Raw genomic sequence first — 20,501 nt, forward strand, 5'->3', positions numbered from 1 at the left:
GTGATTATGAAATCAAGTATTTTTAATACAAAATTAAAATCACCGCTTATTTAGTTTTTATTTAATTCTAATTTTACTGGAGGCACTGAGGGCCATGCTGGACTTGCTGTTTGTGTGTAACGACAGTTACTCACTCCTTTAAGGCAGCCCCTGTGCATAGAGAACAGTGGTCGGGATCCGACCCCTTCAGTAACGTTACAGTAGGCATCTGCTGTAACCTGGATGCGCCCCCTGGGCTGTCCAGATCACAGCAGAGGGAGGAGATCGGCGCCATCATTCTGGAGCTCACAGCTCATGCTGTTTGCTCCAGTTTACCCATGTCAACTGCCGGGACGTGTGAGTACGGGCCACCTACCCTCCCCCCCGCTCCGCCGTTACAGTCTCCAATGACACCCCCTCCCTCCGCTCTACCCAACCCCCGCTACTGCTGCTACCGCCGCCCCTCCCCTGCCGTTACCGTCTCCAATGACACACTCTCCGCTCTACCCAGCAACTGCTCTGCCCGCTGCGCTGTGTATGTGTGATGTGACTCATGTGAGTACCGCCGCTGCTACCGTCTCCAAAAACACCCCCCGCTCACTCCCCCCCTCCTGCCACCTTTCGGTCTGAGCGTGAACCGGTGATACTGTATGCAGGGCTGTGTATCTAATCCTCTCCTGTGTGATACTGTCTGCTGAGCCCTGTATCTAATCCTCTCCAGTGTGATACTGTCTGCTGAGCCCTGTATCTAATCCTCTCCAGTGTGATAGTGTCTGCTGAGCCCTGTATCTAATCCTCTCCTGTGTGATACTGTCTGCACAGCTGTGTATCTAATCCTATCCTGTGTGATACTGTCTGCTGAGCCCTGTATCTAATCCTCTCCAGTGTGATACTGTCTGCACAGCTGTGTATCTAATCCTATCCTGTGTGATACTGTCTGCTGAGTCATGTATCTAATCCTATATTGTGTGATACTGTCTGCTGAGCTGTGTATCTAATCCTGTCCTGTGTGATACTCCTGCTGTCCTTGGTGACCCTTTAGACATTTGTGGTCACCAACAAAATGGCTCAGCACTGTGTCCCTACATGTCATTCTCTCTTATCTGTTGTAAACACCCAGATTGGGAGGGGACCTGTGACATCACACACACAGGAGAGCAGACTCCGCCCACTTTACTGCAGCTGTAATGTGAGCTATTTCTACAGTGGGATTTCTGAAGGATTTCAGCAGCTGCTCCCCCTAGTGTTTAACAGTGGAAAATATCATACTTTTTATTTTTTTTTTTATATTTTGCTCAATGAAAAACAAATAATATTTAAACAAAACATTAAAACGTTAATACTTTACATGTTTTCAGTTATTGAATTATTTTTTTTACGACACCTTCCCTTTAAGGATTGCTGCCTCCAATAGGTGGCACTAGAGTTCGTTTCTTTGTCGCTCCATTGGGAGACCCAGACAATTGGGTGTATAGCTTCTGCCTCCGGAGGCCACACAAAGTATTACACTTTAAAAAGTGTAAACCCCTCCCCTTCTGCCTATACACCCCCCCGTGCATCACGGGCTCCTCAGTTTTTATGCTTTGTGCGAAGGAGGCACACATGCACGCAAGCTCCACAATTTAGTCAGCAGCAGCTGCTGACTATATCGGATGGAAGAAAAGAGGGCACATAACAGGGCCCCCGGCATGCTCCCTTCTCACCCCACTCTGGTCGGCGGTGCTGTTAAGGTTGAGGTACCCATTGCGGGTACATAGGCAGGAGCCACATGCTGTTTTCCTTCCCCATCCCTTAGGGGCTCTGGGTGAAGTGGGATCCTAATCGGTCTCCAGGCACTGGGACCGTGCTCCCTCCGCAGCCCCTGGGGGAATCTGCTTGGACAGGAGCCGGGTATCGTCAGGGACAGGCAGCGACTCTGAGGTACTCTGTGTCCCCTTGGGGACGGCGCATATAGCGCCTGTGTTATACACGCTGCAGCAGCTGCTGGGTGTGTTAGTGCGCCGGGACTACCGCGCTGGCCGCGCTTGTTTGCCGGCCGCGCTTGTAACTTTACTCCCCGGTTTTTGCGGCCTAGTACCGCATATTCCCGCCCCCGGCCCTGCCAGTCAGGGGAAGGGCGGGACGCTGCACTGGACGTCAGCGCTGAGGGCTGGAGCATACTTTTGTATCCTCCTCCCCCCTCACTGAGCACCGTGGGGCACCAGATTCCCGCACTTTCTAAAGGCACGCCCACGGCCCCCTCCTCCCCACAGAACGCTGGCAGCCATTCCTGTCAGCACTTCTGACGCTGGAGAGGAGAGACAACACAGCTTTGGGAGGCCCAGGCAGGGAATCTGGTGGTCACACAACCGCTGCAGGCGGTCGGTAAGCCGCACCTGTTACTAGGTGCTGGCCCCCCTGGGTGCTGAAGTGTATATTTATATGCTTATAATCTATACATTTACTTTGTACGGCCGCACTGCTTGTTTTTGGCTATATACCCTCCCTGATTGTACTCAGAGGAGACAACAGCATGTCGTCCGCAAAAAGCAAGGGTGCCAAAGCACAGGCTTACTTTGCAACCTGTACCTCATGTGCGGCTATGCTACCTGCAGGTTCCACCTACCCTCATTGTGTGCAATGCTCGGCCCCTGTGACACTCACTCAGCCGGAGCCTCTGCTACTGGTGGCCCAGGTGGAACCACCTGCTGCCACTGTCCAGGTGACAGGGACGGAGTTTGCAGTATTCGCTGACAAACTTTCTGAGTCTATGGATAAATGGTCTGCTAAGATACTAGAAGCCTTGCAGTCCAGACCGGTAACACAGGTCCCGGGCACTGTTGAATCATTGACCCCAGGCCCCCCTCGGTTGGAGCAGCAAAGTGCTCTTGGGGCGGCTCATAGGTCCCACGGTGAGGTTTCCGATACGGACTGCAGTCCCAGACCGCCTAAGCGGGCTCGCTGGGAGCTTCCCTCGACTTCATCACACTGCTCAGGGTCTCAGCAGGAGGACTCTCTAGAGGATGAAGCGGAGGTGGCAGATCAGGACTCTGATCCTGACGCCGCTCTCAACCTGGATACACCTGAAGGGGACGCCATAGTAAATGACCTTTATAGCGTCCATCAATCAGGTGTTGGATCTTTCTCCCCCAGCTCCTCCGATTGAGGAGTCAGCTTCTCAGAAGGAGAAATTCCATTTTAGGTTTCCCAAACTTACAATGAGTGCGTTTCTGGATCACTCCGACTTCAGAGATACAGTCTAGAAACACAGAGCATTTCCAGATAAGCGCTTTACTAAGCGCCTTAAGGACACACGTTATCCCTTCCCCCCCTGACGTAGTCAAGGGTTGGGCTCAGTGTCCCAAGGTGGATCCTCCAGTCTCTAGACTGGCGGCTAGATCCATAGTTGCAGTGGCAGATGGTGCATCACTCAAGGATGCCACTGACAGGCAGATAGAGCTCCTGATGAAATCCATCTATGAAGCTATAGGCGCGTCCTTTGCTCCGCCATTCGCAGCCGTATGGGCACTCCAAGCTATCTCAGCTTGTCAGTCTGAGATTAATGCAGTCACACGTGCCTCTACTCCGCAAGTTGTGTCCTTAACATGTCGGCGTTTGCGTCCTACGCCATGAATGCGGTCCTGGACTCTGCGAGCCGTACGTCGGTAGCATCCGCCAATTCGGTGGCAGTCCGCAGGGCCATGTGGCTACGGGAATGGAAGGCAGACTCTGCTTCTAAAAAGTTCTTAACCGGTTTGCCATTTTCTGGCGACCGCCTGTTTGGCGAGCGATTGGATGAAATCATTAAACAATCCAAGGGAAAGGACTCATCCTTACCCCAGTCCAAACCAAACAGACCTCAACAACGGAAGGTACAATCGAGGTTTCGGTCCTTTCGGCCCGCGGGCAGGTCTCAATTCTCCTCGTCCAACAGGCCACAGAAGGGTCAGAGGAACTCCGATTCATGGCGGTCTAAGTCACGTCCTAAGAAGAACGCCGGAGGGACCGCTCCCAAAGCGGCCTCCTCATGACTTTCGGCCTCCTCAAACCGCATCCTCGGTCGGTGGCAGGCTCTCCCGCTTTTGCGACGCCTGGTTGCCACATGTCCAAGACCGATGGGTGCGAGACATTTTGTCTCACGGTTACAGGATAGAGTTCAGCTCTCGTCCTCTGACTCGTTTCTTCAGAACATCTTTTCCCCCCGAGCGAGCCGATGTTCTCCTTCAGGCGGTGAGCACTCTGAAGGCAGAAGGAGTGGTGGTCCCTGTTCCCCCTTCAGCAACGGGGCCACGGCTTTTACTCCAACTTGTTTGTGGTGCCAAAAAAGGACGGATCTTTCCGTCCCGTTCTGGACCTAAAACTGCTCAACAGACACGTGAAAACCAGGCGGTTCCGGATGGAATCTCTCCGCTCCGTCATCGCCTCAATGTCCCAAGGAGACTTCCTAGCATCAATCGACATCAGGGATGCTTATCTCCACGTGCCGATTGCATCAGCGCTTCCTGCGTTTCGCCATCGGGGACGAACACCTTCAGTTCGTGGCACTGCCTTTCGGCCTGGCGACAGCCCCACGGGTCTTCACCAAGGTCATGGCAACAGTGGTAGCAGTCCTACACTCTCAGGGACACTCGGTGATCCCTTACTTAGACGATCTGCTTGTCAAGGCCCCTTCTCAGGTGGCATGCCAACACAGCCTGAATATTGCTCTGGAGACTCTCCAGAGATTTGGGTGGATCATCAATTTCCCAAAGTCAAAACTGACACCGGCCCAATCACTGACATATCTTGGCATGGAGTTTCATACTCTCTCAGCGATAGTGAAGCTTCCGCTGGAAAAACAGCGTTCACTACAGACAGGGTTGCAATCTCTCCTTCGAGTCCAGTCGCACCCCTTGAGGCGCCTCATGCACTTCCTAGGGAAGATGGTGGCAGCAATGGAGGCAGTCCCTTTTGCGCAGTTTCATCTGCGTCCACTTCAATGGGACATTCTCCGCAAATGGGACAGGAAATCGACGTCCCTAGACAGGAACGTCTCCCTTTCTCGGGCAGCCAAGGCCTCCCTTCAGTGGTGGCTTCTTCCCACTTCGTTGTCGAGGGGAAATCCTTCCTGCCCCCATCCTGGGCGGTGGTCACGACGGACGCGAGTCTGTCAGGGTGGGGAGCGGTCTTTCTCCACCACAGGGCTCAGGGTACCTGGACTCAGAGTCCTCCCTTCAGATCAATGTTCTGGAGATAAGGGCAGTGTATCTAGCCCTAAAGGCGTTCCAGCCGTGGCTGGAAGGCAGGCAGATCCGAATTCAGTCGGACAACGCCACGGCGGTGGCATACATCAACCACCAAGGCGGCACACGCAGTCGGCAAGCCTTCCAGGAAGTCCGGCGGATTCTGCTGTGGGTGGAAGCCACAGCCTCCACCATCTCCGCAGTTCACATCCTGGGCGTAGAAAACTGGGAAGCAGACTTTCTCAGTCGCCAGGGCATGGACGCAGGGGAATGGTCTCTTCACCCGGACGTGTTTCAAGAGATCTGTTGCCGCTGGGGGAAGCCGGACGTCGACCTAATGGCGTCCCGGCACAACAACAAGGTCCCGGCATTCATTGCACGTTCTCAAGATCACAGAGCTCTGGCGGCAGACGCATTAGTTCAGGATTGGTCGCAGTTTCAACTGCCTTATGTATTTCCTCCTCTGGCACTGCTGCCCAGAGTGTTACGCAAGATCAGGTCCGACTGCCGCCGCGCCATCCTCGTCGCTCCAGACTTGCCGAGGAGGTCGTGGTACCCGGATCTGTGGCATCTCACGGTGGGCCAACCGTGGGCACTGCCAGACCGACCAGACTTGCTGTCTCAAGGGCCATTTTTCCATCTGAATTCTGCGGCCCTCAACCTGACTGTGTGGCCATTGAGTCCTGGATCCTAGCGTCTTCAGGATTATCTCAAGAGGTCATTGCCACTATGAGACAGGCCAGGAAACCAACGTCCGCCAAGATCTACCACAGGACGTGGAGGATCTTCTTATCCTGGTGCTCTGATCAGGGTTTTACTCCCTGGCCATTTGCCTTGCCCACTTTTCTGTCCTTCCTTCAATCCGGAATGGAAAAAGGTTTGTCTCTCGGCTCCCTTAAGGGACAAGTCTCGGCGCTCTCTGTATTTTTTCAAAAGCGCCTAGCCAGGCTTCCACAGGTACGCACGTTCCTGCAGGGGGTTTGCCACATAGTCCCTCCTTACAAGCGTCCGCTAGAACCCTGGGATCTGAACAGGGTGCTAACGGCTCTTCAGAAACCACCTTTCGAGCCAATGAGGGATATTTCTTTTTCACGCCTTTCTCAGAAAGTGGTCTTCCTAGTGGCAGTCACATCGCTTCGGAGAGTGTCTGAGCTAGCCGCGCTGTCATGCAAAGCCCCCTTCCTGGTGTTTCACCAGGACAAGGTGGTTCTGCGTCCGGTTCCGGAATTTCTCCCTAAGGTGGTATCCCCTTTTCATCTCAATCAGGATATCTCCTTACCTTCTTTTTGTCCTCATCCAGTTCACCAATGTGAAAAGGATTTGCACTTGTTAGATCTGGTGAGAGCACTCAGACTCTACATTTCTCGTACGGCGCCCCTGCGCCGCTCGGATGCGCTCTTTGTCCTTGTCGCTGGCCAGCGTAAAGGGTCGCAGGCTTCCAAGTCAACCTTGGCTCGGTGGATCAAGGAACCAATTCTTGAAGCCTACCGATCTTCTGGGCTTCCGGTTCCTTCAGGGCTGAAGGCCCATTCTACCAGAGCCGTGGGTGCGTCCTGGGCTTTGCGACACCAGGCTACGGCTCAGCAGGTGTGTCAGGCGGCTACCTGGTCGAGTCTGCACACTTTCACGAAACACTATCAGGTGCATACCTATGCTTCGGCAGATGGCAGCCTAGGTAGGCGAGTCCTTCAGGCGGCGGTTGCCCACCTGTAGGAAGGGGCCGTATTACGGCTCTATTACCGAGGTATTATTTTACCCACCCAGGGACTGCTTTTGGACGTCCCAATTGTCTGGGTCTCCCAATGGAGCGACAAAGAAGAAGGTAATTTTGTTTACTTACCGTAAATTCCTTTTCTTCTAGCTCCAATTGGGAGACCCAGCACCCGCCCCTGTTCCCTTCGGGCTGTTGTTCTTTTGTGTACACATGTTGTTCATGTTGAATGGTTTTCAGTTCTCCGAACATCCTTCGGATTGAATTTACCAATTTATAAGTTTCCTCCTTCCTGCTTTTGCACCAAAACTGAGGAGCCCGTGATGCACGGGGGGGTGTATAGGCAGAAGGGGAGGGGTTTACACTTTTTAAAGTGTAATACTTTGTGTGGCCTCCGGAGGCAGAAGCTATACACCCAATTGTCTGGGTCTCCCAATTGGAGCTAGAAGAAAAGGAATTTACGGTAAGTAAACAAAATTCCCTTCTTACTTCCTCACTGAGAGACAATTTCCAACCTTATAAAGTGACACTGGTCAGAATTCTAAAATTAGACCTGGTCAGGAAGGTGAAAACAGGCTGTGTGGTGAAGGGGTTCAAAGTAGGGTGGTCCGATAACTGAAATGTATGTAAAATTGCTTTCTTTTGAACCTATAAGAATATAGGGTGAGATAAAAATACAAAATAATTAGCGTACATTCTCACGTGTGTACATATATTTCTTTAAGGCTATGTGCGCACGTTGCGTAAATTCATGCAGTTACGCTGCTCTTTGTAGCGCAGCGTAACTGCATGTGTCCTGCGTCCCCTGCACAGTCTATGGAGATTGTGCAGGGGCCGTGCGCACGTGGCGTTTTAGAGCGCAGCGCTTCGGCTACTGCCGAAGCGCTGCGTAAAAAGAAGTGACATGTCACTTCTTCCGTGCGCTTTGGCGGCAGCTCCTGCTCTGTCTATGGCAGGAGCTGCAGGCAGAGCGCATGGAATCGGCGCTCACTACGGACATTTCTGCAGCGATTTAAAGCGTACATGTGCTCTTCAGATTGCTGCAGAAATTTCTGCAGTGACTGTACGCAACGTGCGCACATAGCCTTACAACTACATTTGAGATTTATTTTTTTTCATTTGGTAACGTTTGCATGTTAACATGGATATTTTCTTCTCAGGTGATGATGTGAAGCCTGGGGAATATATTGTAGCTCTGCAGCACCCGGTTACCACAGATATAAAACATTCGGTGAAAATGTTTGAGTTCACCTTAAATGCTCTCATTTCATTCAATAAGAAAACGTTGGTTCTGTTCCCAAACATCGATGCGGGTGAGTTCCCGAGGAAGGCTTTGTGATCGTTTCTCTTTTTCAGCTGTATTTCGGGTTGTTGACCTGTTTGTTGGAAAATGTCTGCTTGTTACAGGAAGCAAAGAAATGGTGCGTGTGATGAGGAAGAAAGGTGTGGAGCACCATCCTAACTTCCGAGCAGTGAAGCATGTCCCATTCGAACAGTTCATCCAGTTAGTTGCACATGCAGCATGTATGATCGGGAACAGCAGCTGTGGAGTGCGCGAGGCTGGAGCTTTTGGAACACCAGTCATCAATTTGGGAACAAGGCAGACTGGAAGAGAAACTGGTGAGCATATGGTGAATTCCTTCCAAAATTAACAAAATCTCCTCCTTTCCATCCCCCATAAATATCCTATACCTACCACCTACTTATTCATATTTTATATATTGTTACCAGTGTCTCAGGCTTTCCAAGACTGGCTGATTTGTTTATGGGATTAAAGTTACAGAAGAACATCTGATATCTCATGATTTATATACTAACAAAATCTATTAGTACACTGCGATTTAATGACTACACTAGTACTACACAGAAAAATATAAGGAAGGTAGCTAACTGTTTTTGATAAAAAATAAAGCGTATAAGGCTAGGTTCACACACTGCTTTTTTTTTTTTTTTTTTTTTTTTTTACGCTGCGTTTTTGTGTTTTTTTGCGGCAAAAAACGCACAAACGCACCCGTGGCAAAAAAACGCGGCAAACACGCATGCGTATTTACCGCGATTTGGTGTGGGTTTTTTTTTTTTGATGCGTTTTTTATGCGCTTTTTTTTTTTTTTTTTATCAGTGAACAATGCCATTAAAGATTGTTGAAAAACAAAAAAAAGTCTGATGTCATTTCCTTCTTCAATATGTTCTTCATTCTCCACTAGTGTATGCAGGAGAGCAGACAGCAGCTGCAGAACTACAAGGCTCAGCATACTCCATCCAGGACTGTATGCAGGAGTTTTTTGCCCCCCAAAAAAATGACGTGGGCTTTGCCATATTTTTGTATGCTAGCCAGGTACAGCAGGCAGGTACGGGCTGCCCCCAACCCCCAGCTGCCTATTTGTACCCAGCTGGGAACCAAAAATTTAGGGAAGGTCTTCTTTTTTTTTTTTTTTTAATTATTTCATGAATTTCATGAAATAATTAAAAAACAAAATGACATGGGCTTCGCCCAATTTGTGAGTCCAGCCAGGTACAACTAGGCAGCTGTGGATTGGAATCCGCAGTGCAGGGTGCCCATGCTTTCTGTGCACCCCTGCTGCGAATTGCAGTCCGCAGCCACCCCAGAAAATGGCACTTCCATAGAAGCGCCATCTTCTGGCGCTGTATGCAACTCTTCCAGCTGCCCTGGTGATGGGTGGCTCGCTGGGTAATAATGGGGTTAGGGCTAGCTGTATATTATCAGCTGGCCCTAAGCCCGAAATTCATGGTGTCACGCCAATATTAGGCATAGCCACCATGAATTTCTAGTAAAGATAAAAAAAAACACAACACACAGAAAAATATTTTTATTAGAAATAAAACACAACACAAGTAGTGACTCCATCTATATTGAAATAAAGAACCCCCCTCCGCAGTAATCCTGGGTCAAGGGTCCCGCGCCGTCCAATCCGGATCCAATATCATCTGATCGGTTTGCTGGAAGGCATACCGATCAGATGATGTCAGGTTAAAGGACGTGAATCACATCACACATCAGCTGATTGTATAAACGGCTGTTATACAATCAGCTGATGCATCAGTGCAAAAAAAAAAAAAAAAATACTTATGTGCTGAGTACCGGCAGCTCCTGGAGCGATTGGAAGGGAGTATGATCCCGTCCAATCGCTGCAGGAGCTGCCGGTAATCAGCTGATGAAGTCTCCTGACAGCAGGATCAGCTGATAGGTAAAACCGGCCGGGCGCCGGCGTCACCGCGAGACTTACGATCAGCTGATGCGTCAGTTGACCGCATCAGGTGATCCACCGCCAGGTCCTGCAGCCATCGGACGTGCCCGGGGAGACTGCACACAGCCGGAGCGGTGGCACGGGAGAGGAGCTGGGAGCGGACATGGCACCGGGAGTCTGCAGACAGGTGAGCATGACATTTTTTTTTTTTTCTACTGTTCACTTTTGTTTTCGCAGCTGCTTCCACCTTCCGCCCGGCCATGGCGCCGCACGGGAGCTGACATGGCGCCGCACGGAAGATTGAAGTAGCGGTGGCGGTATCGGGAGGATTCACGCTTCTGTGTTTACTGACAGAAGGAATCCTCTTCCTGTACATGTCACTTTACTACCCACCCCTTGCGTTTTATAGCTGCGTTTTTAGTCATAGAAACGCACTAAAACGCAGATATATTTGCAATTTGCGTTTTTTATTGCATTTTTGAACATCTCATTGAACTCAATGGGTGGAAAACGCAGTGAAAAACGCAAAAATAATTGACATGCTGCGTTTTTGTGTGCAGCACAAAAACGCAGCTAAAAAAACGCTGTGTGCAGACAGCAAAAATGAAAACTCATAGACTTTGCTGGGGAAGCAAAGTCATGCAATTTTCTGAGGAAAAACGCACCCGAAAAACGCACTGTGTGAACTTACCCTAAGCCATTCACCAACGACAAGGTGACCTCATGGATGGATCCTAGTCATGGCTCTCTATGTACCCAGACAGGTCTCAAATGGACTTGGAAAGAAAAAGGATCCAGCTTAGTGATAATTGAAACTTTTCTGGGAAAGATGAATGAGGATGCACCAGGGGCAGGTCACATTGCCCAACGCAAAAAAATTAGGACAAGGCCAGTACTGCTATAGTATTAATGCACAGGTGTAGAAATAAGCCCATGAATTTCACTCTTACTACACACTTGAGTTAGGGACCATCCATAGAGACAACTTGTCGTGTTTGGATGGCTTATACACTTTGATTAAACACGGTTAACGAAGCACCTCACATTTTTCTATGTATAGTAATGGCAGAATTTATGTATCCATTAATCACATGGTGACGCACAGTGCTTGTTTGTATATTGGCTGGATTATATTGGTGCACCTGTGCGGAACTTGTCTTTATTTTTTTTTTTTTTTTATTTATTTTAATTGATGGGAATTTGAGGTGTGCTACTTTTCTGTTCTAAAACATTATGTGAAAGTTGATTGTACCCACTGAATTTGGTAGGCCATGCTACCCATCTGATTTTGTATGGGATTCCCGATTTTTCCAATAACAGGTGGGCTGGGGAAGAGAAGGATCAGGCTGTTCGAATATCAAGATCTGATCCATATTTTAGAGTTGGTGCCACACAACTATTGCAAGACTTATCTTTTCTCTACCCATTGAACCCCAGGACCGATAAGTTAAGCCGAGAACTTTTATGGAAGTCGGGAGAAAAAGCCGTTGGTTGAACATTCATCCAGATCGACCAACAGTCTGTGTATGGGGATCTACCAGTTGATGTGTCGGGGGAAAAAAAGAAGGATCCGGCCGGTTGACTTTCCAACCACCGAACCTTTTGTTCTCTGTGAACCGAGCATTCCTGTGTATGGGTGGGTCTGGGAGACAGCTGGAGACTGAGCAGTCTCCTATCTAATCTGTAGGGGGCTGAAGGTCAAAGTCTTCTCCCAGCTTATGTACTGCTGTTGTTTTACAACTTAATTAACTGTGTTGAAACTGTCTGCTGTATTAGTGGTTTACAAACACATTTTTTTATCTGTTTAACACCCTTGTAAAAGTTTGGGAGAAATCCAGATTTCTGTCCAGGTGACCTGAGTAATTGGTGCTAGGCATGTTCTTCTAAATACTTAGATTTCATCACAACCTGTTTGATGGTTTTTTTTTTCAGGTGAAAATGTGCTTCATGTACGTGATGCAGACACAGAGAATAAAATAATCCATGCCCTTCAGCTCCAATTTGGAAAAAGATACCCTTGGTAAGTGCGTTTTCACTTTTATATGTTACATATATGGTGTTTTATCAAAGTCTTGCCACTTAACCATTTTGGGTTTTTTTTCTTTTACAGCTCAAAAATATATGGTGATGGCAATTCTGTTCCAAGAATTGTCAAATTTCTAAAGTCTATCAGCTTGTCAGAACCTCTTCAGAAGAAGTTTTGCTTCCCTCCAGTAAAAGAAAGTATCTCTCAAGATATTGACCACATTTTGGAAACGCTGTGTGCTTTGGCTGTTGATCTAGGAGGAACAAATCTTAGGATAGCAATTGTCAGCATGAAGGTATCTAATCGTGTAATGAAGTATGGACCATTTATATAACTCTCAGCACCACCCCAAATGCCCATTCTTAGATAAATCTACAAGTAGTGTGTAGATGATGGGGTTATGGCTCCTACACAATGTGCCATAAGTCTATTTCCTGAAAAACTTCTTAAAGAGAACACTTTATTGATACAGCTTGCAATGAGTATTATTATCAAGAATCTGTGAGGGGAAAAACCTTTTGCATAAAATTGGTGGCACATATATGTAAATTATGAACCCAATTAATGTATTAGATGCCTTATACAAATGTCATCTCAGAACTTAACAAGACTTTGTCAATTGTCTAACCGCAACAGTTCGAGGTAGATGGATAACCTGTTTAATCCTTAAGAAGCCATAGAAAATGGCCATTTAGAAAATGTAATGATATGCTGCTTGGAGAATTTTTCTTCAAAATTAGCAACCTTGATAAAATTCACATCAAGGAGATGACGTCAGAACCTGTTTGGGGAAAAAACAACTCACTAAGTGAACAGCAATATGGATTTTCTATTGAAAACAATTGTAAGCATGTTTAACGGGGATGTGGATCAGCTTAAAACAGGGGTGGGGAACCTTTTTTCAGCCGGGGGCCATTTGGAAATTTCTACCAACCTTCGGGGGCCGCACAAAATTATCAATGTGAAAATTACCCGGCTATATTTGGTCAAACAATTAACTCACCCCTACTGTGGCGGCCGGAGCGGCTTCTCTTTGGTGCGGCTGTGATGTTGGATGATACTAATCATGTTGCTTCTCACAACTGCTTTTCTGTCTCTGTCTGAAGCGCAGTCAACTCTTTGTGATAATATTTGCTAAATCATATACATCACATAGGAGACGCTGGAGGCACACACAACACATAGGAGACGCTGGAGGCACACACAACACATAGGAGACACTGGAGGCCCACACAACTCATAGGAGACACTGGAGGCGCACGCAACACATAGGAGACACTGGAGGCACACACAACACATAGGAGACGCTGGAGGCGCACACAACACATAGGAGACACTGGAGGCACACACAGCACATAGGAGACACTGGGACTGCTCTATATACATTACAGGAGTCACTGAAGGCACATACATCACTGGAGGGGCTGGGGGCATATACATCACATTGAAAACGCTGGGACTGACGTATACACCACAGAAAGGAAACGCTGGGACTGCTGTATATACACAACACAGGAGACACTGGAGGCACATACATCACATGAGGAGCTATATATGCTCCCAGCCTCTCCTGTGATGTAAATGCCCACAGCTCCTCCTGTGTTGTGTATGTCCCCAGTGTCTCCTGTGATGTATATGCCCCCAGCATCTCCAATGTGATGTATAAGTCACAGGAGACGCTGAAGGCAAACACAAGAGGGGCTGGGGGGCATACACAACGCAAGAGGGGCTGGGGGGCATACACAACGCAAGAGGGGCTGGGGGGCATACACAACGCAAGAGGGGCTGGGGGGCATACACAACGCAAGAGGGGCTGGGGGGCATACACAACGCAAGAGGGGCTGGGGGGCATACACAACGCAAGAGGGGCTGGGGGGCATACACAACGCAAGAGGGGCTGGGGGGCATACACAACGCAAGAGGGGCTGGGGGGCATACACAACGCAAGAGGGGCTGGGGGGCATACACAACGCAAGAGGGGCTGGGGGGCATACACAACGCAAGAGGGGCTGGGGGGCATACACATCGCAAGAGGAGCTGGGGGCAAAGCCATCACTGAGGGGGGCACAGACATCACTGAGGGAACACAACACTGGGGGTGATGCACAGCATTGGGAGGGCACACAGCACTGCCCCCCAGTAATGTCAAGGCTCTGCACACAGCACCTGCAGAGCCCTGACATTACCGGGGAGCCACAAACCTGAGGTGATAGACAGCATGGGGTGAGGGACACAGCACTGATCGTTGCACACAACTCTGGAGGGAGGGTACACAAAGTACTGGACGGGGAGCAGAGTGTAGGCGCGCACACACAGCGCCAGAGACAGTGCAGGCCGGAGGGCAGAGGGGCGGGCAGATCGCTCTGGAGTTGAAAGGTGCGGTCACACCACACGACAGGACATAGGGGCGGGCACATCGCGCCGAGGGCAGAGGGGGCAGATCGCTCCGGAGGGCAGAGGGGCGGGCACACACACAGCACGAGGGGAAAGAGGGGCGAGCACATCGCTCCGGAGGGCAGAGCGGCGGGCACACACACAGCACGAGGGGACAGAGGGGCGGGCACACACCGCTGATTACGCTACTGGACAGCGGGAGAGCCCATTGGTTCTCCCAAACGGTGCATGTGGTCATTTAAAGGGCTGGCGGCCCCAGCACTACAGCCCCCGGGAATGTGCCCGGGGGCCGCATAAAAGGTCATGGCGGGCCACATGCGGGCCGGAGGTTTCCCCACCCCTGGCCTAAAAAATCCATGTAATAAATTTCTGCAAGTACATATGCTAAGACCACGTGCACACATTGAGTATTTGGTTAGTTTTTACCTCAGTATTTGTAAGGTCACCTGCACACATTGTGTAGTTGGTCAGTTTTTATCTCAATATCTGTAAGGCCACGTGCACAGATTGAGTATTTGGTGACTTTTTACCTCAGTATGTGTCCATGTGCTCACATTGAGTATTTGATAAGTTTTTACCTCAGTATTTGTAAGCCAAAACCATAAGTGCATAAAAATGCAGAAGTAGTGCATGTGTTTCTATTAGGGGGCTTTCACAGTGTGTTCCTCACTTCCATCGGAACGCCCTGAAAACGGGTTTTTGACATATGCACCAACGGGACCACTAACTGTAATGGTGCAGATGGAGCCACAGTGTTCTCTGTAATGCACTATTTTTGGAGGTATACACTTTCTGGAGGCGGACACTCAGACGCAGTATACTATGTCTGGGTGTCCGCCTCCAATAGGTGTATACTCCTAAAAATAGTGCACGACAGAGCACACGGTGATTCTGTCTGTACTATTATAGTCAATGGCCCCTTCGGTGCATATGTCCAAAACCTGTTTTGCAGGGGGTTCAGATGGAAGCCCTGATGGTACCACGGAACAGGTAGAGGAACACAGAGTGAAAGCGGCCTTAGGCTCTGTGCGCACTAGGCTGTTTTGCCCGCGGATTTGCTGCGGAAATTTCTTGAGAAATGTCTGCAATCTTTGTGCAGACATTTCCCAGCAAATCCTATGAGAAAAAAAAATAGCTGTGCGCACACTGCGGATTTTTCTCAAGAAATTTCCTTGAAAATTTTCTCGAGAAACTTTCTTGAGAAAATGAGCATGTCCATTATTTTCCGCAGGTACATGCGGTATACCCCCGGAATTTCACTCCATTCACTGTAATGTAATCGCGAAATTCCGGGGGTATACCGCAGGTAGCAAATGATGTGCGGTATAGCCGCGATTTACCTGCGGTAATGCTCATCGCTGCCTGCGGTTTTGCAGGAAGCGATTTCATTATGCCAGGAAGAGGAAGCGGAGCAGAGTAAACACAGACGTCACACTCCCTGGACGCCGCACAGAAGCACTTCCGTGCGACCTCCAGGTGCCCGTGCAAGTCTGTGTCCCGCTCCAGCCTCGCGGCTGCCTGCACTGCAGTGTGTCAGTGTCTGCCCGCAGTGTCAGCAGCTTGTCACGCTGCAGTGTCAGTGTGTGCCCGCAGTATTGGCAGCTTGTCACGTTGCAGTGTCAGTGTGTGCCCGCAGTATCGGCAGCTTGTCACGCTGCAGCGCAGGCAGACACTGACACAGGCAGACACTGACACTTCACTGACACCCTGCAGTGCTGGCAGCCGCGGGGATGACGATCGCTGCTGTCAGGAGGTGAGATCATTACCTGCTGTGACGATCTCCTGCCTCCTGACGTCACCGCTGTCACTGCTGTCTATGCCTGTCTCGCGGGCGGCCCGAGACTGTCACTAGCGGTGACGTCACGGGCTCTCGCGATACTTCTGACAACGCAATAAGGAATAACGTTTGGAACACCATTCTAAATCTGAACTGGGTGCAAAAACCTAAAAAATCTATCTCCCCATTTATTTATCTCCCTATAGTATACTTCTGACAACGCGGCGGGCATAGAAGTCAGTGACAGCGCTGACGTCAGTAGTACAGGAGATGATCACAGCAGATAATGATTTCATCTATGCTCCTGGCAGCAGCGCTCGGCATCCCATGCAGTGACCTGGGCTATTGATGTTAGCTCAGGTCACTGCATTGCTCTCCCAGCCAATGGGGAACATTCTGTTCTTCATTGACTGGGACAGCGACTATGGTATGGATCGCCGTGCCCCCCTCATTGGATTACGCCGGACGTGGAATTGATTGTTCTTTTCAATAAATTGGTTAAAGAGGGAATGTTTTGGGGAGTGTTTTTTCAAATAAAACTTTTTTTGTTGTCTATTTTTTATTTCTTACTGACTGGGTTGGTGATGTCGGGTATCTGATAGACGCCTGACGTCACCAACCCCAGGGCTTGATGCCAGGTGACATTACACATCTGGCATCAACCCCATATATTACCTTGTTTGCCAACGCACCAGGGCAACGGGATGAGTTGGGGCGAAGCGCCAGGATTAGCACGTCTAATGGATGCGCCACTTCTGGGGCGGCTGCGGCCTGTTATTTTTAGGCTGGGGAGTGTCCAATAACAGTGGATCTCCCTAGTCTGAGAACACCAGACCACAGCTATCCGCTTTACCTTGGCTGGTGATCCAATTTGAGGGGGACCCCACGTTTTTTGTGTTAAATTTATTTATTTAATGTAAAATAACAGCGTGGGGTGCCCTCTATTTTGGATTAGCAGCCAAGGTGAAGCTGCCAGCTGTGGTTTGCAGGCTGCAGCTGTCTGCTTTACCCTAGCTGGCTACAAAAGATGGGGGGACCTCACGTCGTTTTTTTTTTTTTTAATTATTTATTTATTTTATGGCTAAATACAAGGCTAAGCTCCCTTTAGTGCCACATGAAAGTCACTAAAGGGTGCCAGCTTAGAAAATGCAGGGAGGTGGGACATTATATAGGTCTTTCTCATCTATTTATCTATCTATCTATCTATCTATTCATCTATCCATCTTTCACTTGCTCCAATATATGTCTATAGATTATCTATATTATTTATTGCAAAACCGCAGGGACCAACCTGCGGTAAATCCGCGGCAAATCCGCATACGTTTTTCCCGCGGATTTTTCCGCAGGTGCGGAAATCTTCAACTCCCAGAAGTTTCTCAAGAAATTTTCTTGAGAAAAATCACTTTTCTAGTGCGCACAGAGCCTTATACTTTTCCTCTGATTGTTCCACTCCTGGCTTTGGCTTACAAACACTGAGGTAAAAAAAAGTCAACCAAAAAATCGGAGTGCACATGGCTATATTTCATGTCTATATCTTCGTTTTTGTTTTTTTTTTTTAAGAAAATCAGTCATGCCTGATCAAACTTTTTTATTTGCCTTAGGGAGAAATCCTAAAGAAGTACGCCCAACCCAATCCTAAAACATATGAGGATAGAATTGAATTGATTCTGAAGATGTGCGTTGAAGCTGCATCCGAAGCAGTCAGTCTGAACTGCAGAATACTTGGTGTGGGTATGTATTGTCCTAGATAGATACTATATATATATATATATATATATATATATATATATATATATATATATATATATATATATATATATATATATATATATATAATATAATATAATATAATATAATATAATATAATATAATATAATATAATATAATATATAAATATATATATATAAAGCAAGAAGGCCTGCGGAGACACCATCACATGTTTCTCAACGCTGGCAGGAAACTAGCCAGGTCTTTCACCGGGAAGGAACAACCACGGGAAGGGCAGTCTCCAGTCAAGGAGACCACCTATGCCAAACATGGTATCCATCCACAGACAGCCGTTTCGGGGTATTTGCCCCTCATCAGTGTGGAGTAGGAATCTGGCTAGTGGGACATTGCCTAGTAAAAGACTATGTGAGCAAGGATGGTTGACCTTAGGGAGATCAACATCCACCACTGCGGAGACACCATCACGTGTTTCTCAACGCAGTGATTCTAGAGCAATGCCCCCTGGGAAATATTCAAAGCAAAGGCTGTCTGTGGATGGATACCATGTTTGGCATAGGTGGTCTCCTTGACTGGAGACTGCCCTTCCCGTGGTTGTTCCTTCCCGGTGAAAGACCTGGCTAGTTTCCTGCCAGCGTTGAGAAACATGTGATGGTGTCTCCGCAGGCCTTCTTGCTTTGAATATTTCCCAGGGGGCATTGCTCTAGAATCACTGCGTTGAGAAACACGTGATGGTGTCTCCGCAGTGGTGGATGTTGATCTCCCTAAGGTCAACCATCCTTGCTCATATATATATATATATATATATATATATATATATATATATATATATATATATATATATATATATATAATCTCTATATCCTCTTACCAACATATGGCGTACATTTACATTATATACTGGCTCCCTGACTCTGACATCTCCCTGACACGATGATGTGTGATATTCAGCCATCATCCGCCTCCAACAGACATGGGTGGAGCTGAGCTCCACATGCAGCTGTTAAATGCCACTGTCAAGCTCATGGGGGCGCATCATTCTTTGCACCCATCAGCATGCATGTGGCATGATTGCAGGGCGCCGGTGGGTTGCCATGATAGTCAGGGGTCTGCTGAAAGTTTCCATGCTTGACATGCTACTCCTGTGTTAGCCATCCTGTAGCTAGTATTCATAGGAGACCATGATTTTAGCTATACACATCAGTACTGTGGTATTGCTGTGTATAGTACAAGTGATCACAGGTTCAAGTTCCTTAAGCAGGCTAAAAATACATTTAAAAAAAATATAGTATGAAAAAATATAAAAGTTAAGATCAGCCCCCTCTTCCCCCATTAAAAATAAAGTAATAAAAATACACATATTGGGTATTGCTTTGGCCATAAAAAATTTGATTGATCAAACTTAGAAAATCAATTAACCCAATTGGTAATTGCGGGTGTTTTTCGGCCACTGCAACATTGCAATTAGAGGCAATCAAAACATATCTACCCCTAAATGGTGTCCATATAAACATTGGCTCAGAGCTGAAAAAACAAGCCTTACACAGCCTCCTTAAGCCAAAATTGAAAATGTTACATGCAATTATTTTATATATATAACATATACATGTGTGTATGACTATATATATTTCTTTGTCGCTCCATTGGGAGACCCAGACAATTGGGTGTATAGGCTATGCCTCCGGAGGCCGCACAAAGTATTACACTAAAAGTGTAAAGCCCCTCCCCTTCTGCCTATACACCCCCCGTGCTCCCACGGGCTCCTCAGTTTTTTGCTTTGTGCGAAGGAGGCAGACATGCACAGCACAGCTCCACAGATTAGTCAGCAGCAGCTGCTGACTATGTCGGATGGAAGAAAAGTGGGCCCATATAGGGCCCCCAGCATGCTCCCTTCTCACCCCACTCTTGTCGGCGGTGTTGTTAAGGTTGAGGTATCCATGGCGGGTACGGAGGCTGGAGCCCACATGCTGTTTTCCTTCCCCATCCCCCTAGGGCTCTGGGTGAAGTGGGATCCTATCGGTCTCCAGGCACTGAGACCGTGCTACATCCACAACTCCTGGGAGCCTGCTGGATAGGAGCTGAGTATCGTTCAGGGACATGGCCCTGCTACTTGGAGGTACTCTGTGTCCCTGTGGGGACCGAGCACAGCAACACTCCAGCATTGCTGGGTGTGCTAGTGCACCGGGGACCGCGGCGCTGACCGGGTTAATGTGCCATTACACACTCAGCGTCGCTGAGTGTGTTTATGTAGGGGGACTACCGCACTACCGCCGCCGCCATGTTTTAACACTGCGGCGCGGCTGGGACTTGTAGTGCGCCGGGGACTTCCGCGCGGCCGCGCTTTTATGGCAGCCGCGCTTATTACTTGAGTCCCCGGCTTGTACGGCCTAGTGTTCCCTCCTCCCGCCCACAGCCCTGACAGGCAGGGGTAGGGCGGGACGCTGTACAGACGTGCAGCAGTGAGGGCTGGAGCATGCTTTGC

At 48.6% G+C, this 20,501-nt stretch overlaps 1 protein-coding gene across 3 annotated transcripts in view; it reads left to right on the top strand.

Annotated features, from left to right (window-relative positions):
• Nucleotides 1-20,501, top strand: part of GNE (glucosamine (UDP-N-acetyl)-2-epimerase/N-acetylmannosamine kinase) — a 125,364-nt gene that overhangs the window by 69,691 nt on the left and 35,172 nt on the right. For all 3 annotated transcript variants that reach the window (XM_075315661.1, XM_075315669.1, XM_075315678.1), the window contains exons 4-8: nt 8,052-8,204; nt 8,299-8,511; nt 12,030-12,117; nt 12,208-12,418; nt 17,896-18,025. In XM_075315661.1, the coding sequence (XP_075171776.1) occupies nt 8,052-8,204; nt 8,299-8,511; nt 12,030-12,117; nt 12,208-12,418; nt 17,896-18,025 (795 nt within the window). The remainder of the gene's footprint in view (nt 1-8,051; nt 8,205-8,298; nt 8,512-12,029; nt 12,118-12,207; nt 12,419-17,895; nt 18,026-20,501) is intronic.

Source organism: Anomaloglossus baeobatrachus, chromosome 1 (genome assembly GCF_048569485.1).
Source record: "Anomaloglossus baeobatrachus isolate aAnoBae1 chromosome 1, aAnoBae1.hap1, whole genome shotgun sequence".
In the NCBI taxonomy this organism is placed as follows: Eukaryota; Metazoa; Chordata; class Amphibia; order Anura; family Aromobatidae; genus Anomaloglossus; species Anomaloglossus baeobatrachus.